The sequence below is a fragment of the Cryptomeria japonica genome, chromosome 6, assembly GCF_030272615.1.
Source record: "Cryptomeria japonica chromosome 6, Sugi_1.0, whole genome shotgun sequence".
NCBI lineage: Eukaryota > Viridiplantae > Streptophyta > Pinopsida > Cupressales > Cupressaceae > Cryptomeria > Cryptomeria japonica.
This window is the reverse complement of record NC_081410.1, coordinates 384,952,465-384,978,042: the sequence shown is the minus strand read 5'-3', so window position 1 is coordinate 384,978,042 and position 25,578 is coordinate 384,952,465. Positions and strand designations below refer to the sequence as shown.

The 25,578-nt window shown below is 36.1% G+C and overlaps 1 protein-coding gene across 2 annotated transcripts; it reads left to right on the top strand.

Annotated features, from left to right (window-relative positions):
- The first annotated feature begins 2,023 nt into the window (after positions 1-2,023).
- On the top strand, positions 2,024-22,663 carry LOC131067373 (uncharacterized). Of its 2 annotated transcripts, none has more exons than XM_058002344.2 (3): positions 2,024-2,366; positions 2,466-2,580; positions 21,963-22,663. In XM_058002344.2, the coding sequence occupies exons 1-3, from the start codon at positions 2,142-2,144 to the stop codon at positions 22,022-22,024; spliced, it is 402 nt and encodes a 133-aa protein (XP_057858327.1). In that variant the 5' UTR covers positions 2,024-2,141; the 3' UTR covers positions 22,025-22,663. The 2 variants fall into 2 exon arrangements, with proteins under 2 accessions (XP_057858327.1, XP_057858326.1); XM_058002343.2 differs by lacking the exon at positions 21,963-22,663 and adding an exon at positions 20,381-20,869.
- Positions 22,664-25,578: the final 2,915 nt, after the last annotated feature.

Genomic DNA, 25,578 nt, shown 5'->3' with positions numbered 1-25,578 from the left:
TTGATACAAATACCAAGAAAGTGGACTTCATATGCTTCAATTGACTTTCAATAATATAAAAGAAATAATTAACAATGATAATAAAATAAGACAACTTTAAGGACACAATAAATGAGGTGTAAATGCACATTAATTACTAGTCAAGCCTTTATTGAAAATCACTATATCTCATGCATTATATGTAAGTTGATTGGACAAAAGTGAAACAACAAATGCACATTTAGATCAAATTTGTAGCATTTCAAGGTCATGGAAATTTGAATTGATAAGTTGTATGATGAGAGACTTCATGTCATTGACAAGGTCTATAAAAATGCATAAATTAAGGATGGTTAAAGTTGTAATCATCGAGTTGAAGAATAAGATGTTGGATGATGTCATGCCTTACAACAACTTCTTTATTGTTCAACAAAATGTGTTAGACATGTGAAATTTAAAGAGTTGATCAAATTGGGTTTTTTAAAAATTGGGAAAGAGGACCATATTTTCTAATGGATAAAAACTTTTAGATTTTCCATTGAAATTCTAAAAGTAGAAAATAAGGTCTCAAGACAACAAAAGGAACAAATATACCATGCTTCAAATGATATCAACATGTTTATGTTGTCCATATTGTGCTTTTTATATTACAATGGCATGAAATAAAATGATTATAATGGAAGACTTTGAAATTCAATCAAAAACTATTTGGAAATGGTTTTGACAAGAAAAATTGGATAAACTTATTTGCGTTGCAGAAAAATCAATGGTAAGATTTTACAACTTACATGCAATTTTTTATTTTTAAATTATAATTCTCTTTTGTGTTGAAGTTCTTTAAGTCAAGTATCCTCTTGTTTGTCAAAACATTATGTTAACATATATGATGTATTGAACGCCATTTGTGACAAATTTTGTATCAACACATAATGTATATTGAATTAGCTTGGATGATAACTTGTTCAATTGATAAGACCACACATAGGAGGCCTCATCCTCATACCAACATATTAAACTCTCTAATAAGACATATTGAATAAGCTTGGACAATAATTTGTTCAATTGATGAGACCACACATAAAAGGCCTCATCCTAGTATCACCATATTACATTCTCTAGTAAGACTGAACTCTGTCCACTAAAGAATAATATAACCATCTCAATAAATATCCATCATAAGACCTTAACTCAAAATGACTTACATAGAAATCAATTCTATCTCAGATGCTTTTAAATTGAGGGCTTAGGGCAGGTCTCCATGCTACTGCTAGCAACTGCTCAATTTTTAAAGGCTTACCCCATGTCCCCATGCAGATGCTTATGAGCATTTTTTGCTTAAATTTAAGCAGCTGTTCCCATGTAAAATTCTAATTAAGGAAAAAGGATAAATTGGAATCTTTCCCTATTTTAGTGGAGCAACAACTGCTTAAAAATTGAAAATAAAAATTGAAAAAAAATGGGGGGCTAGAAATAAGCAGTGGTTGCTTATTGAAAAAAAATGACACATGCTTCACCATGATTTTTTGCCTAGAATTTTGCTTATGAATTTTATTTGTAAAAAATATTACCAATAATTTCATTTACAAAATGATTTAAGATTATTGCATAAAAATAAGCAGCTATTTGACTATCCACAGAACCATTTGCTCCACAAATTGCTTCTTTAAGGGCAGGTCCCCATGCTGCTGCTTAGCTTATTTTGGCAAGCAACAACTGCTCAAAAATTGCTCTTTTAAGGGCAGGTCCCCATGCTGCTGCTTAGCTTATTTAAGCTAAGCAACAGCATGGGGACCTGCTCTTAAAGGTGCAATTTGTGGAGCTTCCTTAAAAAATTGAGCACCTGCTACTAGCCAAAATAAGCTAAGCAGTAGGGATAGTCAAATGGCTGCTTACTTTCATGCAATCTTCTTAAATAATTTTGTAAATGAAAAAAAAAAAACATGGTGAAGTCATTTATCTTATAAATGCTGCTCTATTAAAATAGGGAAAGATTCCAATTTATGTTTTCCCCTTAATTAAAATTTTATATGAGAACACCCGAATTGCTTAAATTAATGCAGAGACATGGTTTTATGTTAAAATTACTTCTCACGTATACTCATTAACAGTTTCGTGCCATTAAATCTTATCGTGTTGCAGGCCAGTGGAGTTGCACGAATAGGATGTGGAAGTTTGATGAACCACCTCCTCCGCCGTCGCGGAAGACTGTGAAGAAAAAGCCAAAGAAAAAGCGAAACTACGACCATGCCAAATTGAGAGCAACCAAAGATGGTGAAAACTCCACCATGTACGTGCCCTCTAAATCCGCCTCCGACCTTTCCGAACAGAAACAAACTGAAGACATCATCGACCCTGAACTCCGCTATACTTTCCAAAGAAATTTTCAGGTATTGTCTCATTTATGGTTATAACAGTTTTAGTTTTCCAAATTTTTGTTAGGTTATACATTTTATTTAATTGGTTTCACCCTTGGGGATGGTCTGCAGTTCATCCGGAAGGTTTTCAGTGTCGACCCTTATTTAAAACCTCTTCCTGCGCCGATAGGGCAGAGCATTGGACGCAGTTTGGGCTTTTTCACTAGCATTTTCACTCAGTTTTTCGGTGAGTCTTTCATTCATTGGGCTGTTATTGAAATTAAAAGCGTTGAGTAAGGGTTTGGAATCTGTACTATTAAAGTGTTTATCTTATACAGGTTATCCTCATTAGTACGTTCTATTATAATTCAAGAACACTTAAAATTTTTTGAAGGTGAAAATAACAAAGAGCAACGCCTTTAAATTTGTAATATTGTGAGAACATGGTATCTCCTGACTCAAGTAATTTGGAGATAACATGCTTAAAATTTTTTGAAGGTGAAAATAACAAGAGCAACGCCTTTAAATTTGTAATATTGTGAGAACATGGTATCTCCTGACTCAAGTAATTTGGAGATAACATGTGCTGTGAGTTTCTTACCAGTCTGCAGAAGTGCTAGATATTTGAAGGGCTTCAGATGAGCTTTCACATGAACCCAATTTCTTTTCAAAGCAACCCATTATCGAACATAGCATTCATGCATTTTGGGTGTGCTTTTTTTGGGCCAGGTTAAATAAGCCTGCTAATAATTAGAGAGTTGGCCTCCACAGCTAACTGCTTTATCATCTGGACATAACATCTGGAATTCATTGAAAGATAGCTTCTCTGCCCCATTCCCCAAGCCACATTAACACAAAGACCAGTTAATGTGGGTGTCTTGCCATTTTTGCGTCTAGGCCATCATCACAATATTTACCCCGCCTGACTCCACGCCTAGTTCACTACAGCGATTTATTCACTTTGGATTTACCATCTTTTTTTATAGGTCAAATACACGAGCACCTTTGAATTCGGTCACCTAACGATTTACAGGTTGAACTTTACCTTTTCAAAACTCCGTGTTGTACTTTATAATGGCATGAATGACACAAGCACACTACAGGGAATAAACGAGGATGATATCTGCAATTACATATCACTTTTTAAGTATTTTCAGATAAAAGAAATTAGAGCAATGGCCTGAGAAGTTAATAAATGAGATGATGGTGGCTTTGGAGAAAATGAATCAAATGAAGAAGCATAATATCTCAATGACATTTATGAACTAGATCCAAGTTAGCGTTAGTGACCTCACATTGATGGGGAATCCCCCATTTATGAACAGCGTCAAGAAGCTGATCTTCAAGAAATGCTTTCTTTGGCTCATTTAAGAATTATGAATTGTGGTTAAGAATAACAAAACTATGAAGCAAATACACCATAAGTTTTTGGAACAGATGCAGCAGATAAAAACCTTGGTCTATCCTCCAACACTTCGGTAACGTTGCCAACTTTGGCTGCTCTGATAGTTTTACTGCCTATTTATGGTCATATTCATTTGGCTTCTTCTATTTTCAGCATAATTTTCTGAAAGATTACATTGATAGAGAGAATTGGATAGCACAAAGTTGATTTTTTCATATACTCTTTTAACCTGTGGAAACAATTTAAAAAATCTAAAACAATTTCTTGTTTATTTCTGTATTGGATGGAAAATATCTTGAATTTTCAGCTGAAAATAACATGTTAGAAAACGCAGAAGACATTGCTACTGATAGTAAAACCGATGCCACTGTGGGAGATTCTCATTCTGAAGGTAACAACAGATTATTTAATGGTGAAGAGCACTCTCCAGTAGTGAACATAGAAGAACACTAAATATAGGGACAGTATACTCCACAGACAGTAAACTGTGAGCATTTTAATACTGTGCAGATGATAAATTCAAACGTTCTAGAAGAGGATATATCCATGCACCCCAAAAATTCAAGAGAATTGTCCGCGTCTTCTTTATTTAGATTTGAGTGTTTTTCTACCTAAAAATGAAAATACTTGCGTTTATTACCGTTTTTTTTGGAATTTCACCTGGTAAGTAATGAAGGTTGGGTTTTAGAAATAAATGATATCGCATGAAGAAAAAGATTGGTTGTGAGGGAAGATGCCAAAGATAGTAAAAGAAGGATTGGTAGAAGAAAGAATCGAGGGTTAAAACAAGAAAGCCTACAAGGGTGTGTTAATGGGTAGGTTCCTTTTTGGAAAAGGGGTTAGTGGCTCAATATTAACAATATGTAATGAAGAATGCTTGTATTGCATGATTAGTCTTCAAGCAGTATAAGTACTGTATTTGCAACTTTTGATTGAAGATGAAGAAAATAAGTTGTATGAGATTGGAACGAGGAGAATGATGTCACAGGCATTTGACAATGCATGGAAAGATATTAGCATCTACCATTCTTTAATGATCTGAGTGCTAAAAGGAAGGAATTATCCTTGCAGTCATGTTACATTCTCCAGTTGAGGTCTGTTTTCCTTGGTAATGTAGGTGTCAAATGAGATTATGACATCTGTGGAATCTGCAAGTTTAAAAATGCTACATTCATTAAGAACCTTTCATAGTTCAAATTCTCTAGTGAACGAATTTCTCACAGAATTTGGACTACACTTTCTTACTGTCTGCAAGCGCCTGTGTGCAAAGGATTGTGTAAGTTTGGAACTAAAGCAAGGTGTAGTATCGGAAGAAGTGTACACTGTATACATGACTGCAAGCAGCTGTTGGAAACGAATTGTATAAGTTTGGACCTAAAGCAAGGAGAGAAGTAGGGGGTGTATAGAAAGAACTGCATATGTGAGGGGAGTACATATGGAACTGACAGTGAACCTTGGTTGTGTAGATTTATTTACTAAGAAACGTATGGAGCCTTTATCATGATCTCTGATGCTGAAGGGATCTCAAGAAGAAATAGTGATCCATGGGTGCATGTCCTCTGCGGTTGTCATCACCATTGCTAGGACATTGGGACAAGGAGAGGATTCCACATATTTTGTGCATTTTTTCATATCCCTGGGATGTTTTGGATTGTTTTTAGACATCTTGGGGGTTGTGTTTTGTTTGTAGATGTGGGGTGCTTGGAATTTCCTGATGACCCCAGGACATCATGGGATGTCTCCCATCTTCTGTAAATATCCCAGGGATGTTCTTGCATCTACCGCATCAACAGTTGTTTTAAAAAGTTGTAAAACATAAAAAACAAAAAGTGGGGTATTTTCAAACTGTTCTTTTCACGATCCTTGCTAAAATAACTATCAGATATTCATGTTCATAATTTTATATTCATATTTCAGTATTTCAGTCAAATATTGAGCTATTGAAGCAAAATGAAGATTGGCAGTATTGGCTGCTGTGATAAGTCTATGGCCAATTGATCAAACCAGAAACTCAGAGCAGCTGCAAGGGAAAGCTAAAGTGGTGGTGGTTGGACCCACGTGGGCAAAGCCAATATTGTGGTTGAGGTCTAGCAGTGATGCAACAGAAGGCTTGTATGACTGGAAAACTAGAGGCAAAAGATAAGATAGGTTACTTGCTGTATAATTAAGGGAATATGGGCAAATTGTGTATGAGATGCAAATAATGAGATTCCAATGTGAAAATACATGCATTTGATGTTTCTAATGGGTATTAAGGCTGTGGAGATCCACATGCCATTTAAGGATCTTATTGATGAACATTAGAAACATCAGATTGACAACTGCCTGTCTCCTCTTCTCCAGTCTTAATTTTGTTAGGGAAAATTTTATGGCTTAACAAGGAAACACAACTAGTTTAACAAAGTAGTTTAGAAAGGCAACCTTGTCAACCTAGTGGGGCTGGCTGGGTAGGTGGGTCTTGTATCATAAAATTGATATAGCTTAATCATATAGGTTCAAAATTAGGAAGCATTTTTTATACTGCCTAATATTTTGAAAGGAATGTGTTTGTTCTTTTGGACTGGAAAAACTGTGCTTCACCTGTAGATTTTAAACCTTAGGTATGTTAATCAGATTTAGATAATTAATTATGCCCTAGTTTGTAATCAGATTTACAGTATTTTATTATACCAACATAAATTAAATATGCCCTAGATTGTAATCAGATTTGCAGTATTTAACAAGTCAACATAAATCCGAAATAAAACAGTAGACAACAAGCATACCCTGGGAAAACCTCTAATGAGGAAAAACCCAGCATGAAAGACCCACAGGTCAGATTATATATTCTCCTCTTAAAATGCACAATTACAATACTTAGCTCTTCTATCAGATCTGATCTATTTGATCTGCTCTTTCCATGTCCTTCAAGTTGCACAACACCATCTAGGTCATCTTGCACAAATTCGCATAAGTCTGGATGAATTCGCCTTCTTCCTTATTAATTCGCACTTGATGAGCAGAGCTGTTTTCTCATTTGCATATATCAAGAATGAAAAATGAATGTGTGTTGACTTGCAAATTGTCACTTATTTATATACATCTTTTACTCCTTGAAATGCAAGTCAGCCTCCTTGGGTTTTTGGCGCCAATAATTAAATGGTGTGTATTTTGCGTAGCGTGGTATTTGTTTGTGCATAAGATAGGGTCACGTTACCCTAGGATAGGATCCGGTCCTAAAGGGGGTTCAGATGTTGCCTTAAGGCAATCCGAACCCATATAATCCTAGTTACAATCAACACTCCCTCTTAACTAGGGAGGAGGAGAATACATAATCTGAACCTTTAAGTTCCATCTAGCACACAAGCATAGAATGGATCTAGCACACAAGCATAGGATGGTTCTAGCACACAAGCATAGAAAGTGTAATACACCAGTGGGTCTTTACATTATTACAATTATCCATCTAGCACACAAGCATAGATTGGATGTAATTCATTCTTGCACACAAGCAAAGAATGATTCAAAGTGCTACAAATAGTCACTGAGATTGAAGCTCCCTCTCAATCAGGGTTCCGTTTTCCATGACACCAAGTCTATCTCTGAAGTACTCGAACTTCACTCTGGATAAAGGTTTGGTGAGGATGTCAGCAATCTGTTCATCTGTGCTAATGTACTTTAGATGAATGGCGCCTCTCTGCACCATATCCGGAATGGGATGATAGTGTGTTTCCACATGTTTGGACTGATCATGAAATACAAGATTTACTGACATCTTTATACAGCTTTGATTATCACAATGAATGGTGGTAGGATCATTGGCTTGACCAAATAATCCAACAAGGAGCTTACGAAGCCACACTCCTTCTCTAGATGCAACAGATGCGGCAATGTACTTAGCTTTTGCAGTGCTTAATGCTATGGAAGATTGCTTTCTGCATGCCCAAGAGATCACTGCGGAGCCCAAGTTGAAACAGATGCCTGAAGTGCTTTTCCTGTCCTTGACACTTCCTGCCCAATCTGAATTTGAGTAGCCTTTCAAGAGGATTGGGGTATTAAGTGAATACTTCAGCCCATAACCAATCGTGCCATGTAAGTATCTTAGAATGTGCTTGGCAGCAACCAGGTGAACATGTTTAGGTGAGCTTATGAACTGACTGAGAGCATTCACAGCATAACAAATATCTGGCCTAGTATTGACTAGGTACATCAGGGAGCCAATCAACTGCTTGTACTCAAAGGGATCTGCAAAATCAGAGTTAGCTGCAGAAACACTTAACTTCTTTAAGTTAGATTCCATAGGAGTACGCATAGGTTTACAATCTATCATTCTAAATCTTTTCAAAATATCAATAGTGGATTTTCCCTGACTTAGAAAGATTTCATTAGCTCTTTGCCATACTTCTAACCCTAGGAAGTAATGCATTAGACCTAAATCCTTCATTTCAAATTCTGAGGCTAATTCCTTTTTACATCTCATGATTAATTTATTTTCACTCGTGAGAAATAAATCATCTACATACAAAACTAAAATAAGCATCTCATCATTATAAACTTTCAAGTAAATGTTAGCATCAGCATCATTCTTGGAAAACCCTAAACTTAGTAAGTACTTATCAATTCTTCCATACCAAGCGCGAGGAGCCTGTTTGAGCCCATATAAGGCTTTCCTCAACCTGCAAACATGAGAATCTCTTTTATGGATTACATAGCCTTTTGATTGCTCAATATAGACTTCCTCCTCAATGACACCATTAAGGAAGGTTGTCTTAACGTCCATTTGATGCAGCTCCCAACCTTTGGATGCAGCAATAGCTATTATAGACCTAATAGAGGTATATCTAGCAACAGGGGCAAAGGTTTCTTCATAATCTATTCCTTCCTTTTGAGAAAAACCACGTGCTACAAACCTAGCTTTATATTTTTCAATACTACCATCAGCATTATGTTTAATTTTAAACAACCATTTAGAGGAAATGACAGACTTACCTTTGGGTCTGGGTACAATGTCCTAGACATCATTCTTGATGATAGACCCATACTCTTCATCCATGGCTAATTTCCAAGCATGATGGAACATAGCTTCTCTGATATTGTGGGGTTCAGACTCAATTATATTGCACATCACAGAAATGTAGTTGGCGTGATTTTGGAAACTCTTGCTATTTCTGAAGGTTCCTCTGGGAGCAGCAAACCCTTCAGCATCTTGAATCGTATTTCTAACCCAAAGTGGTCTCTTCTTGCAGACCACAATATCCTGAGGTATATTAGTAGATTGCATGGGTTCTAATGAGTCATTCTGAACTTCCTGATCTGGAAGATCAGTAGATTCCTCCTGTAACTCAGGGTTAGCATCAACAATTGAATCTTGTTTTTCCATCACCATATCATCATTGTTGATTAATGAACCTTTAGATCTTTTGAAAGCAATATCTTCTTCAAAAGTTACATCTCTACTTACCTCAACATACCTTTGACCTGAAATGTAGATCCTGAAGGCTTTGGAAGATTCGCTGTATCCTACTAGGATGCCTTTCTTTCCAGATGGATCCAACTTGGTTCGTTTTTCTTTAGGCACATGAACATACACAGGGCTTCCGAATATCCTTAGGTGACTGATGTCTGGTTTGATTCCTGAAAAGGCTTCTTCAGGTGTCACATCCTTTAGGACTCGATGAGGACATCTATTTTGAATATAAACTGCGGTTTTGGATGCTTCTGCCCATAGAAAAGGTTGCAAGTCCTGATCATGTATCATGGCTCTTGCAACTTCAACAATGGTCTTGTTCTTTCTTTCAGCAACTCCATTTTGCCGAGGGTTGTAGGGAACACAGAACTCCCTCTTAATTCCTGCCTTTAACACAAAAATCATAAAAGCTACCTGAGGCATATTCACCTCCATTGTCAGACCTGAAACATTTAATTCGATTTCCTGTAGTATTTTCAACTAAGGCTTTGAATTCTTTAAATCTGTTTAGGACTTCTTCAGACTCTTTAGTTTTAAGAAAATAGATCCATGTTTTCCTAGAGAAATCATCTATGAAGATAACATAATATAGGAAACCGCTAGGAGATGCTACTGACATAGGACCACATAAATCTGAATGAATAAGCTCTAACCTTTCTTTAGCCCTACTATCGCTTTTATGAAAGGGATTCTTTACATTCTTACCCATTGCACAACCTTTACAAGCATCATCATGAGATAAACTGAGTTTAGGCATACCTTTGACCATTTTACCGAGAGTGGGAAGAGCTTGAAAGTGAAGATGACCCAATCTTCTATGCCATAGCTCGCATGATTCAGGGGTCTTATGAATGAGAGCTTGAATTGGATTAGCTGCAAGCTTATATAAACTATCACATCTATTTCCAATAATACGAGCAGATTTGAAGTTAGATTTCTTAGACCAAGCGAGTACTTTCCCTTCAGAAAATGCTATTTGCAAACCCTTATCTTCTAAAGCCGAAATGGAAATAAGATTTCTTTTAATACCAGGTACAAAGAGAATATCACAGAGTTGTAAGGAAATACCAGAATCTAGTTTTAAAGAGGTAGTGCCAAAACCTTCTACTGAGTATCGAGCATCATCACCGATTACTACATGAAGATTGGTGTCTTTTTCAATCAGATCTGAGAGGTGCTCACAAAATCCTGAGATGTGTTTGGAGGCACCACTGTCAACTATCCACGTATTGCTGTCTGTAGGAACATTGCTGGAAAGAGCAGAGATAAGAAGGTAGTCTTCACTTTGTTCGGCAACTTCATTTAAGTTGGCTTCCCTTTCCTTTGGGTCATTCTGACAATCTCTGGCATAGTGACCATACTTGTCACATCTGAAGCAACAAATGTGAGAGGAATCTCTTGACTTTTTCCTTGGATCATAGGAGGAGGATCTAAAATCTTTGCTTCTCTTCTCTTTCTTCCAATGACCACCTTCCCTAGATTTAGATAAGAGAACATGATTATCTTTGAGAGAGTTCTTGAGTTTTCCTCTTACCTCAATTCGAGATTCCTCTTCGATGCAATCAGATTGAATACGCTCAAAGTTGGGACGATCGGCTCTTCCACCAATGCTACAAATGAATGGTTCCCATTCATCAGGTAGACCATTTAATGCAATCATAACAAGGTCTTTATCTGAGATTTGGCAATCAAGAGTGCTTAGCTTGTCCTTTGGTTCATTGATCTTCATGAAGTAGGCTATGATTGAGTCTTCTTCTTTCATTTTCATGTGTAGAAGTTGCTCTCTTAGGCAAGAGCCCTGCTGAGATTGTTGACTTCATAGATCCCTTCCAAGTGTTTGATCATTTCTCTGGCAGATGCAAACTTTGATATGACATTGACAAGATGATTCTTGACGGATTCAATTATGATCCTTCTAGCCTTGAGGGAATCTTTCTTGAACAGTTTCAGCTCTTCAGCATCTTCTGGAGGAGACAGCCTTTCTTCTTCTACAAATTTCAGTAGGTCATTTTCTTCAAGGATCAACAGAATACTAACTTTCCAAGCAGCAAAGTCAATGGCTCCCTCAAGCCTATCTTCAGCCTTCAAACCTGACATCTTTAATCTGAAAACAACCAACAGCTATATGCAACAATTGATTTGCTAAAATCAGAAGTTAATGACACCTTAACTCTGATACCATGTAGATTTTAAACCTTAGGTATGTTAATCAGATTTAGATAATTAATTATGCCCTAGTTTGTAATCAGATTTACAGTATTTTATTAGACCAACATAAATTAAATATGCCCTCGATTGTAATCAGATTTGCAGTATTTAACAAGTCAACATAAATCAGAAATAAAACAGTAGACAACAAGCATACCCTGGGAAAACCTCTAATGAGGAAAAACCCAGCATGAAAGACCCACAGGTCAGATTATATATTCTCCTCTTAAAATGCACAATTACAATACTTATCTCTTCTATCAGATCTGATCTATTTGATCTGCTCTTTCCATGTCCTTCAAGTTGCACAACACCATCTAGGTCATCTTGCACAAATTCGCATAATTCTGGATGAATTTGCCTTCTTCCTTATTAATTCGCACTTGATGAGCAGAGCTGTTTTCTCATTCGCATATATCAAGAATGAAAAATGAATGTGTGTTGACTTGCAAATTGTCACTTATTTATATACATCTTTTACTCCTTGAAATGCAAGTCGGCCTCCTTGGGTTGTTGGTGCCAATAATTAAATGGTGTGTATTTTGCGTAGCGTGGTATTTGTTTGTGCATAAGATAGGGTCACGTTACCCTACATCCGAACCCATATAATCCTAGTTACAATCAACATCACCATCATGAAGAATTCATCTAATCTTGCTTGATTCTTAGGCATTAGTCACCAGTGACAGCTTGAGGCAGTACTGGGAAAAATGTGGCAATAGAGGGCAGCAAAGATGTTGATTGCTTCAAGGTCTAAAAGAGGATTTTAACAATGCCATTGAGGATGCTATATTATAGCGCCACAAGAATTGATCTCTGGCATGCTCAAATTTTAGTTTTCAAGAGGGGTTTAATTTATTGTTTATGACTTCATTTATGTTGTATGCACAATTTATAGTTAATTGTAATGATACATGTTATGTAAGGACAATATGTAATGTTCCCAACTCAAGCCATGAGGCTTTAACTATGCATTGGCTGTCTTTGCCTTGGATTACCCAAGAGGAAGAGGACTTAGAGCATTGTTGGGAAATTGTTAGAGTCTTCGGCTTGTTCTCTATTCTATTTTTAAGTTGTGGGCATGTCTTTTAATGCAACTTAAATGATTTAAGTTGCGGGCACATCTTTTTATGCAACTTTAGTGACTCTTAGCCTAAAGACTTATTATTTCCCCTTTTGAGCTTAATTATTTAAGGCACATATACTTTTAAGTGTTTTTTATTGAACATGTGCAAAAAGGGGCCATGGGTGTTGGAAAATAAGGAGGCTACTGGCTCATTTTTGAGGGTTTTATTTGGAGCATTGGATTGGGTTTGCAATGAATCTATGGCTGAGATTAGATCATGGTTTTGGAAGACATTATATAACAGATTAGGGTTCTCTTGGAGCTCATTATGTGATCAGATTTTCTCTATTGCTGCTGCAATCTTTGGCTTGAGGTTTGAAACCCTTGAGTATCCCTGTTTTCGGAGAGACATACAGGCTCCCCTTGGTTAGAAGGGTGTGTTTTGGTGGAAGGGCTTTGGTTTGTGATGCCCTAGCACATCATTTTTAGAGTTGCATCTTCTTATCAAGTTTGGAGGTGTGATTCGGAGTAATCAGACTCAGTTTTGGACAACCTACAGCAAAATTCTTGCATATTCTGGAGCTTGATTGACGCCAACAAGGACAAGTGGGACATCACTGGGAGACCTTGCACTGGTTTTCTGAGGGTTTTCACTAAGGCAGTTAGGATTTTGAAGGCATTTATGAGGTATTTGAGCATAAATCTGCATACTGGTGGTCATATTTATCTGAGAAAAATAAGGAGAAAATAATGTAAGATATTTCTGAAAATTCTGGGCAGATTTAGTGTATTTTCTATAATTTTTTCATGTTCTGGAATTTTTAGAAATTTCTAAAAATTAGCAGAAATATCAGATAAACATTCTGAGCCTAGATCTGAGTTTGTTGAAGGGTAGTTTATTTGCAAATAAATTTCAAAATATTTTGTTGCATATTTTTGGAGATATTGTTGTTTTTCCTTTATGGATCTGGGGATATTACAAATTATTTGCAAATATCTATGGTTGTCATTTACAATAGCTGTCATTTACATTGCTATTGTAAAGACATTATTTATAAATACTGAATAGTGTAATCATGGGGGGATGTGTGCTTGCTTTATATTTAGTTTGTTTGCAATGCAAACATATGTGTTGGTAGGTGGTCTATGGATCTTGTCTTCATCTATACATACCTAAATTAGTAAATTGTATTTCTATTAAAATGCTTGCTAAACTACCAAATATTACAATGGTGGTTGTCATAGCACTGCTATGTATGCACCTAAGAATGAAGGCGATCATGATTTAGTGCATGTTCTTGCATGGTCAGCCATTAGTGCACACCAAAACACATTTGTATAGTTATGGCAGTACATAGGGGCAAAGAGGATTTATAGATGAAAGTTGAGCATTGCGATTTTTATAATATGGCAAAGTCCACTCTAAAGGATTTAAACAACAACCAATAAGTTTTGAGCATTTGGATAGGCCTTTGTTTGAAGTAGTTCACAACGTTTGGGACAAAGCTAAAGAAGATAGATTGGTGATTTGTAGAAGATACATTTTCTTTGAATATATTGGAGACAATAATTTGGAACAAGAGAATCTCATACAAGAAATGAAAATTGCATATATGTTAAAAAAGACCATCTAAGCCTATTCTACTCTACCTAAGAAGAAATGTTTTGTAATTTTGACTACTGAGGACAATGTTAATTTTAATTTATACTGATTTAAACCTTGTCCAATAAGTAGCAGCTATGCTATTAAGTGTGTAAGTCTTAAAAAATCAAATGAAAGAGAGAGATTTAGTCACATACTCAAAGGCAAAGCAAGTTAAAATTCAAAACTTGTAGTGTAGTTACATAGAAAACATAAGATTTTGAAATTTAGGAGCTGAATGGTTTCTCCACTGATAGGTTTTGATGTTTAAAAATATAAGATTTGCATTATACTAATTCCTCAATCACAACTTTAGTAATACTTTATTTTTGGCATTGTAATATTAGAGTTGCCCCAAACACGTTATCAATGGCATAGCAGTTGACTGTTACTCGGATTCATAGCCTAGAAGAGAGACCACATATAATTTCAATCACGTCGTTCACACATAAAAGTATTCTTTGATTTCCGGTTATGAAAAAGTATGATGGTGTATTGGGACATTTTTAAGATTGGTAATTAAAGTCAACTAAATCCCATGTGAATAGAGGCTTCACTGCAAGCTTGGCCAAAAACTAAACAAACCAAAATTTGAGAAATCAAACACGAAAATATCTTTGGTGATGCCGATTGCCCTACACCCGAGATGCTCCTGCATCAGACACACCAGGTAGGAAGAATTTTGTTAGTGGAACTCACAAAATGGAGTTGGTTAATTGAACCACCCTTTCAGGTTGTAAACAACCTGCAGTGAAGTCCATCGCTGTGTCAGTTACACAAAATCATTTCTTTATTTTTCTTTTCCAGCATCTTGCTGGAACAACCATCCTCCTCCTCCCGCAACTCTAGTTGCTAGTCTTTTCTCCTCACATGGGTTTGCATCCACCATTTTCTGTCCCCCTTTGCCAAAGTTTTTCTCCTTTGTTCATCTTTGTGGGATCCAACCGACCATTATCCGACCTCCTTCACCAAATGATCTCTCCACTGTTCTCTTTTGTGGATTTTGATCAACCACAAACTGACCATCTCCATAAAAATCCACTTCTGCCATTCTGTATTGCTTCCACATGCAAACATGCCACCTTCTGACACCAATCTGCAAAATCCACTTGCACTCTCTCTCTAACTTTTACATGCTCATATGCAATATCTACTTGCACGACCTCATCCCTGTTCATTTTTACTTCACTAAACACAGAAAAATCAATAATTACCTTTGCTGCAATATCATCTTTATCACTGCTCATTGCAACTACAACTTCTTCAGGTAGCTCTGCTACATCTTCTTTCTCATTCAAATTGAACAACTCTTCAATCTTTTTGATCTCCACTCCAAGCAACGCACCATCTTCATCAGGTCCTCAATAAACCTTTGCTACAACCTCGACCTTCTGAACTTCTTCCTCTTTTACTACCTCAACCCATGAGGTACTTTCACCTCCATCACATTCTCTGCTTTCACTCACCAATTGACAGTCCACAGTGGCTGTGTTCTCCTCTCTTTTCTCTTCTTTTCTCATCTCATTCCTTTTCTCCTTTTCATTTGTGTGGGCTACTCTCACATCTTTCTCCTTCCGGCTGTAATTATCCTTTTTCAATGGGATTTGCTTCATCTCATAATTCTGTTCCAATCTTGCTTCAATCACCCTTTCCAACACTTGGAGCTTCTTATTTTTTGCTTCTTCCCAGTATCGTTCCAAAAATGATATCATCATGGGTCTTCTCATGACGAACCTCATCTTCCTCTTCAAACGCATCCTCTTCTCATCTGCTGCAATCTTTTTCACGCTCTACAATCTGCCAAAACATTTTATTTCACAGCTTCCTATCTTTCAATCACTCAGGACTTCGCACACCTGCAACGATTCTTTTGAGCTATCCACAATGGCTTCACACTTGTCGACTCTTCACCTGCATGTCCTTGTGTAGACTCTACACACTCAAGACCTCTGGCTTTGATACCAATTGATGCAAGAGGGACTCCCTCCTGCCTGCAAATTCAAAACTCAAAACACAAAACAATGCAGACTCTCTACTTCTAAATGAACATTAGATTGCAACAAAGAAACATAATTTTATTTCAACAAATCTACATACACAAAATTACAGTTATGGATTTTCAATGGCCTCTCTCACTGTACAAGATTTCAATTACATTGTTCCTCAGCCTTGCTCATTTTCTACAACAACCAACCCTCTCCTCACTTTCCTTTGTATCACAAACTCTCTGACTGAGATATCACTCTCTAATCATTGGCCAAATTCCAAGTTTCTATGCTCTGGCCAATAACTCTCTTTTACTAGAGACGATTCTACTCCTCTTGCATATTCACATTGTCATTTTGCAAGCCACATGATTGTCTCTTCTTTCACAAACTCTAATGCCCAATCCATGGGGTCCTACGTCCATACTCAATCTTATGCACTATTTTTCTCTGTTTTTAGTTCTATTTCCATTCTGCTATGCACATCCCTTCTATCAGCGCATTAACTCCCTCTCTGCTCATGCATGCTCTATCCCCTTTAGCCTACTGCACATAGCTTGCTTTCTTGTCTCATTTACCATAGCCCTTCCAACTTCTTCATGCAGCTACCAAGTCATCGACCCTTTACATTCTTCCACTGCTGCTCTTATTTCCTGTATGCAGATCATTCCTCTTTTAATGCAACTGCCTCCTCTGCTGTTGAAATCAATCAATGTCCTTTCCAATTCCACTCCTCTCTCGATCTGCAATTGGATTGATGTATATTCAGTCTCCCCTTGTGACGTTTTGCTTCACCTTCTTAATGCATTTTCCTCCTTCCCTTCACCACTTCATATGCTTGGTATAGGAGCTGAACAGTTCTCCACCAATAGGTTTTAATGTTTAAAAATATAAGACTAGAATTATACTAATTCCTCAATCAGAACTTTAGGAATACTTTACTTTTTGCATTATAATATGAGAGTTGCCCCAAACACGTTATCAATGGCATAGCAGTTGATCGTTTCTTGGATTTACAGGCTAGAAGAGAGACTACATACAATTCCAATCACATCATTCACACATAGAAGTATTCAATAATTTCCCACCATGAAAAAGTACAATGGTGTATTAGGACATTTTTAGAACTGGTAGTCAAAGTCATCTAAATCTCATGTGAATAGAGGCTTCACTGCAATCTTGGCCAAAAACCAAACAAACTAAAATTTTAGAAATCAAACAGGAAAGTATTTTTGGTGATTCTGATTGGTCTACACCTGAGATGCTCCCGCATAATTGGTCTACACCTGAGATGCTCCCGCATCAGACATGCTGAATCCTGTCATTTCAAAGGCCGACAAGCTCTTCAATATATAGCACCAGCAGGGCACAAATTCCAATGCTTCATTTTCTCTTCAAAAATTTAGAAATTAAAATATAATGAGGTTCTCTTATAAAAATAGCCCCCACTTTGTAATGAATGCAAACTTGTAACTCATTAATGAGCTGTCATAGAATATGTCTTGGGGTTACAACTTACAACGGCCTTTTCTGGAACCCACACCCACACATGCAAGAAATTATTTTATTAGTTTATTTTATTTTTGACTTACAATTTCCCTGCTAATGGTCCCTTCTTAAAAAATATTTTTGGTAGCCTTAATTGGGAAATAAGAACAAGGATTGGGCTTACACAAGTTGGGTTGATTAAAAAAGGTATATTACATTATCTTCATTTTTACTCTTTTGTTTTTTATTCCATGAAATTGAAAATGGAAAAAAATAATGAATGTAGAAGACGTGCCAATTTGCCAAATGAAAAAAGAAAACTATAAGAAAAGATTCAAAATACCTTTTCAAATTTGATGAAATGGAACAATGGGCTGTTCCAAATTGACAGGGAGCCTCCAAATGCACCATGGACTCCCTGTGTGCTGCTTTAAATCTGCTGAAGCTCAAGGTCAAACGTTTGTTGCCAATATACTTGCTGTTTATTTCTTCAATGTCTTTTTTCTCACCTTATTTGTGCTTTGCAAATGGTACGAATGGCTTATGGAGATGTTGTATAATTTATTAATTTATTCACTTTTGTTTATCATATTTTTTCTGTGTTAATTCTGATTTCCACTTGCATTGACTGAATATTCCCATATGGACTCAGCAAGTTTGACCATACTTATCAGGACTTGGGTCTGAGATCTTGGGCTTTGTTTTAGCAAACTTCAAAATTGCTCAGAATGACCAAGAGGGTGGGGGGACATCTCTGGGGATGCTCCCCTTTGAGAGCGATGTCTGGGGATGCCCTATCTCCCCTTGAACAGCCTATGGACATCCATATGTCCCTGGACCGTCCCTGACATCAATAAACAAATTGTAAGTTTAAACCATTCAATTAGAAAATAAAAAAAGTTAAAACCCCCCAAAAATGGCTCCTTTTCTCTTTGTCTTTGAATACTTATTTTTGTCAATTTCCCCTTATTTTTCACTGCAGATTTGGTTTTTCACAAGCCCAGGTGCACTGCAAAGATATTAACTTGCATTTGACAAATTGGGCACAACATTTGAGAATAAGTTAAAGGTTAATCCAGATTGTAAAATTCTAATTATTGCTCCTATGGCCTTGATGCCCTCATTGTTTGAAGGGTTTGAAGCCTGCTTAAAAGCCTTAAAATTATGAAAAATGACCATGACTGCCGCAGCTCTTGTTTGGCTTGATTTAACAATGTTTTTGTGATATTTCAGCGTTTTTGGCATTTCCCATTTTTTTTAATTTAGATTCACACTCAATTACCTCTTAAGATTTGCTTCCTGATACAAAAAGTTGTACCACAGTACAACTTTGTAGAAGTTTGAGCTTCTTTCATTGATACCGTTTCATAATGTTAAATTGCAACTTCTTTTATTGTTTTTTGTAATTAAATTTTCAAATACAAAGTTTTATATATTATTTTAATAGCTGCCCCTTGCTGTCCTTAAAATCTGAAAAACAAATTACCGTCCTTGAAGCCCATCTGCCTCAACCTGGTCTCTGCCATCCCCAAAATTTAGAGAAACATTGTGAATATATATGACAAATAGATTGATATAAATATAGACAATGAGATGAAATGAAAGATAGACACAATGAGTATGCATAATCAAGGAAAGGGATTCAAGTATAGGGGTGCCTCCCCTCAAAAAGATGCCAATACTACAAAACACATTTTGTATATCAAATGCATAGACAAACAAAAACCCATTATGCAGTCACTGTAGATCTGGATAAACGTTTCTTGTGTTTCTACCCTTGGTTTTAGCTCTCTTTATCTGTTGGCTAGATGCAACATCTATCAAACGTGTTTATTTTCAAAAGACAGCAGAGTATTGAGGTGAGTAGTTGTTAACTTCACATATCTTGTCCTCCAAATCGATCTCCCTTCATGATTAACTATAATGGGACCTGGTTAATAGGTAGACATCTTCACCATTAGATAACACTAATATCATGTGTTAATTACGTCAATGACAGCTGAATTTTTAGTTATTCTGTAAGTCAGTCATCTTTGGGAACAGTTTCACATTGTGTATCCTGCATATCTCATTCAGTCTTAGGCACAGATGTGAACCAGATATATAAGAAATATGTTTGGATATGGGACCCATATTCTGACTGATTGTGTCTGATATGTGATGACGTTTCTGAATTTGGACCTCATTCAAGGTTGCATCCAGATTCCAGACTTTTTGTGGCATTACCGGGCTGCTCTATTATATATAATTTCTATATATCTCAGAATGTATCTAGGTTGTATTCAGGTAGTACTTGGATAATTTTGTGTTATTAACATATTTATATATATTTTTTGTAGAATATCTACCCTGAATCATATTTGGTGGGTCAGCAAAATTTATTGTTTCCTGTACCTTTACCTTCACATGTTCCTGTTCCTGTATCTGTATCTGTATCTTGTAACTTTCATTATGTATTTCAAGTTATAACTTACCTGTGTAAGAATTGTGTTTTGACAGATGCAATTTCTCTAGTCATGATATATATTTATTTTTTTGCAATCAGTAAGTACTAGAAATAAATAATTATAGACTTTCAATAGTACTTTCCTGGAATGCAAATATTATGGCGGGCATTCATATCAGATTTTGAGCATTTATAGAGTTCAATTAATCTATGGACTCGGCGAAATTTCTTGAACTTGCATTTATGCCCTTCATTACGTTCACCAACTTAAGGGTGTATTTATTCATCTTTTGGGCTTGGCTGTTGTAAGCTCTTTAGTGTTATATAATAACTTCATACTGTCTTGTGTTTCTTTCGCCAGATCCAGAGGGCATTGAGAAGGCCCAAAAATCAATGGGTCTAGGAAGGGAGGAAAGAGTAAGGAGAGTTCGTTGATCATCTGCTTTTGTATCTACCATGCAATATTTACCTAGCAGATTTGGTGTTTTCATGCTTCCAAGGACCAATAGTCACTTACTGTATACCAGGCTTATTACTGGTCTAAGTTGGGCCAAATCATCAACAAGACATAAGATCATTTGCTTTACTTATAATTTATGTTCTGTGTTTGTAACGTGTGCCTCTTGGTTTAAGAATCAATAAAATGCCTTGTGATATTCATACTTATTAAATTTGCGAAAGCAAGTTACTATGATGAATATCCAAAATTTGTAGGGTCTTAAGTAAACTTGATAAAATCCATGTCAAATTTGGATGAAGGTACTCTGAATGAGTGGGAGTATGTGTCGAGTAACATATTTATAATGAAAATTTACATAGCCAAAAGAAATTGTAAATTGCTTGAAGAATCCATACATTACTCCAAACTGTTTTGTCTACATGCATCTTTGTAAAACCTCTTCATGTCGTATTATTATGTTGATTACAAGCAATAGCATTAGCAATTATAGCTACAGACACCTTACAATGATAGGCATCTTTCTTGTTTGCCACAATTGTAAGATCTCACGTCTTACATAAGTATGCATGCCAGATTATAATGAAAATTATTGGATGCTGTCATATGCCCTTTAATAACCGGATTACAGTTTTCAACTCCTTAATGCTTCTCGTCACACCATTATTGGATATAACATTCTAATTTTTTTTTTAATAGTCTACAAATATTAGCTCAACTGAGCATCTGAGCCAACTGATACAAATATTGAGCTCCTTATGAGCAACAACTTAGAAATTACTACTAGAAGCCAAACAGCGGAGGACCAAGAGTCACCACTTAGATTTGAACATGGGTTCCAACAATGAGAACCTAACAGTTTAACCACTTGAGCTCAACCACTTGGATGCATCCTAATTATATGATCTTGTCCATAGTTTTAATGAAGAATTAAGGTATGGACAAGAAATCTGCCCTGAGCCTCATGGTGAATCCAATTTATTGAACAAGATGTTGTAAATTTAGAATGATCAATTCTAAGCTTCTAATTGCAATTATGATAAATCTAAATCCTCAGCATGATCCAGCCTAAAATTATGTCCCAAAAGGACCTTACTTTCGATAGGATTGTTTCATTTTCATGGATATTTGGGCACTATCGGTTTCTAAGCAATGAAATAGAAAACTTTTCTTCATGAATTTTGGCTGTAGTGATTTAACATGGTTGATAAAGCAAACTAGGCTTTTGATGTGATTAAATTTTGCAGATTTGGATCTGTGGAGTAGACCAAAAGTTTATTTCCCAACTTTCTAGGTTCTTCAGTCTGTGTAGTATATATGCAAAATTCAAGGAAGATCAGTGGAAGTGTTTTAGGTGCTATGATTTAGTTTTCATGGCCACCTATAGAGAACATCCTTCATCTACTGACATATTTTGGATGGAAGGGAAGTTTTGATTTGTGGACTATCCATAGAGGGGCCTCAAATGCCTAGTTTCGATGTGCAGGTGATCCAATGAAAACTGCTAGGTTGGGGGCGGTGAGGGGAGTTGCCTCCAAAAAAAATTGAATCTTCACCCAAAATTATGAACTCAGCATCCACTTCAAAATATCAGAGGTTGTATTTCCAAATAGCAATCAGAGGTATTCGAAGATTTTGAGTTAATTTTTTAAAATATCGAGTGCTAGTTTTACATAACTATTATGGAAGTCTTGCAGTAAAGCTGAAAATATGAAGAATCGTGACACCTCTTCACCCGCAAGATTTTTCACATTTTTTCGAGCAGCACCAGCTGAATAAAATATTGGAAGGCCCTCTCTACAGGATCACAATGTTAGGGAAATCAAATGAAGCTTTTTAGCTTTGGAAATTTGTATCATTTCTTTAAAATGTTTATTCAGATTAACAATCCTTTCATCGACGGCTATTTTCTCAAAACTCCAATTCTAGTACAATGTTTAGGTCATTTATTTGGATTAAAATTGGTAGTTGAAGGCCACATTCCATTCCAATAACTTGAACAGGGGTGATGGTCTTGGTTAGGGTAGGCGTGAAGACTCATTTATCATTTTATTTGAATATGAATGCATACAACTTCTTAATGTTAATTATTCAGTGATTCTCATCTTAGAATGTGCTGGTGGTTTGAAAATGCCACCTCTTTCTATTTGAAGAAGTAAATACGTGATTTGTCCAGTGGATTGAGAATTTGCTGTCCCTGTGTAAAATCATCTGATAATATGATTCCCCTATTTTGTGGGAACACAAACCCACATGCACATCAATGAATTGCAGAGAACATAAATTCACTGCTACAAATAAAACAAGAACTTGCTGAAACAGACACTTATCTGTGAGTTTTTACAGATTAGAGGAGGTGAGTAACAAGGGTCGGAAAAAGAACACTCTTTCTTAATCAATGAACTCAGCATAAATTTTAACTTCAATTTTTTCCCTGTCAACTCTTAAATTTTATAGATGGCTTCCACCCAGTTAAACAACGAATTTTACAGTCGGCATCTAATAAAATTCATCATTCATATGAAGATGCATTCAGAGTTAAATAATGAAATTGTGTGCAAATCAAGAAAATCATCACTCATGCATGTTTGCACACTTTGAACAATCAACAAATTGACAAAAAAAAAACAACAACTAGCAATTGCACTTTGTGTGCAATGGGTATGCCAAAGAGGCGTGGAAGGTCAATTGGGAAAATTTGGTCTATTTTTTGGATAAATTTGTGTAGTGCATGAGGTCAATTTGTGGCCATGATGTTTGTGCAACAAAGGACTTAATTGAGAGGTGATAGCTTAAAATCAACTATGCATCCACTAACAAAGATTCAATCATAATTGAAATGAAACTTTTGAATTGAGAAGATAATCAAGTTTCATTAGCAACAAACTCATGTTATGTTTGCAATAGGGTGAGCGCGAGAGAGAGGTTAGATAGGATTAGAAAGAGGGATATATAGAGGGGTAAGATTGAGAGAGAGATGGGTAAAGAGATGGATATAAAAATAGAGAAGAAGATGGAGATATAGGTGGAGTCAAAGATAGAGATGGAGAATGGGGAAAGGAACATGGAGAGGAGAGAGATATGAGAGAGACAGAGAGAGGGGAGAGGAATGTATAGATATGGAAAAGAAAAATAAATAGTTGGAGAGAGACGAGGATATAGAAAGATAAAGATAAAGATAAGAAGTGATATATGTTAATGAATATAGATCATTCCTGTATAATGTAATTGCCACGGTTATTGATTTCATTATCAGCAAGCATCGATATCATTGACATATATATATATATATATATATATATATATATATATCGGTGAAGGGTTATGTCTACGTAGAGGCATGACCCTTACGTGGCTTAGACCCTACGTATCCATAGCACTTCACCATATACTGTCAACTGTCATTAGTTATGTGCTGAATCATCTATCGTGCTTAACAATAACAATTCAGTAGTAGTAATATCGAACATGACTTGAAAGTCATCGGATAATACAATGATAATATGTTAATGTTATTTTCATTCAATATGTATATGATTTTTATTTTGTGTGTGTATTATTTTACTCATAATATATTGCTTGCTTCAATCCGAATGAGGCTACATCCTTAACAATATATATATATATATATATAGAGAGAGAGAGAGAGAGAGAGAGAGAGAGAGAGAGAGAGAGAGAGAGAGAGAGCGAGAGAGAGAGAGAGGAATATATAGATGGTGAGATAGAGCTAGAGAGTTAGAGATATAGAGAGAGAGAGAGAGAGAGAGAGAGAGAGAGAGAGAGAGGAATATATAGATGGTGAGATAGAGCTAGAGAGTTAGAGATATAGAGAGGGGGAGAGGGAGAGATAAATAAATGGACAAATAGAGATGGACAGAGGGTGAGAGAAATATATTGGAAGAGAAAGAGAGAGAGACATAGATATACAAGAAGAAAAAGGGAGAGAAGTGGAGATAAAGAGATAGATAGGGGGATAGGGAGGGAGAGATGGGGAGAAATAGAGAGGAGGGTAAGATAAAGAGAGGGATGGCCCAAAGAGAGAGAGGGGGGAATTGATATAGATAGAGGAAAATATAGATAGATGGACAAGCTAGAGAGAGATGGAGAGAAATATAGAAAAAGATACATTGTGCAAGAGATTTGGAGTGAATGAGAGAGGGGGTGGGGTGGGCTGGGGTGGGAAGGAGTTGGGGCAAGAGTCAGAGAAAGGAGTTGATAGACAATTAAGAGAGAAAGATTTAGACTTTAGAGTGAGGGAGATATATAAAGTGGGGGAAAGATAGAGAGATAGAGAGAGGGAGAGGGAGGGAGGGAGAAACATGGAGAGTGTTTATATACATTAGAGAGAGAAGTAGAGACATAGAAAGAGGGAGTGATGGGGAGAGAGGGAGAGATAATATAGAAAGAGGGATACATAGGGATAGAACGAGGGATATATAGGGATAGAAAGAGATAGATATAGGGATAGAAAGGATTTAGAGAGTAAATATAACTTGTAAAGTATAAAGGGCGTGAGAAAGAGGGAGAAATGGAAGGAGAGAGAAAAGGGGAGAAGGAGAAATCTTGATAGAAAGAGGGTGAGAATTAGAGAGGGGGAGATAGAGAGATAGAAAGATAAAGATATAGGAAGTGATATATATAGAGATAGAGAGAGATATAAAGAGAGAGAGAGAGATGAAGGAAGAGGAGATACATGGAGAGGTAAGGAGATATAGATAAGGGAGAGAGATGGAGATGGAGACAATAATCAAATGACATGCTACCATTAGCATAACTCCCCAAGGACATATGCTCTCCTTCAATTATTGGCATGAAACGAGTAATCAAAAGTTAGTTGCTCTTTCTTGCTCTCTTGCTCTAAACATTTAATTTAGGTTTTAAGTTGAAATTTATTCTACTATATAAATTAGAATAAAATTCAAATATAATTATTCTATAATAAAAAAATTTAATAAGATAAAATGTATAAATTCTAATACCTTTTAATTATTATTTTAATTTCATAAAAAACACAAATAATTCAAATACAATTTTAACTTAATAAAAAATTAATCCTTAAAAGAAAAAAGTAAAATAATTAGAATAATTAAAAAAAAAACGAA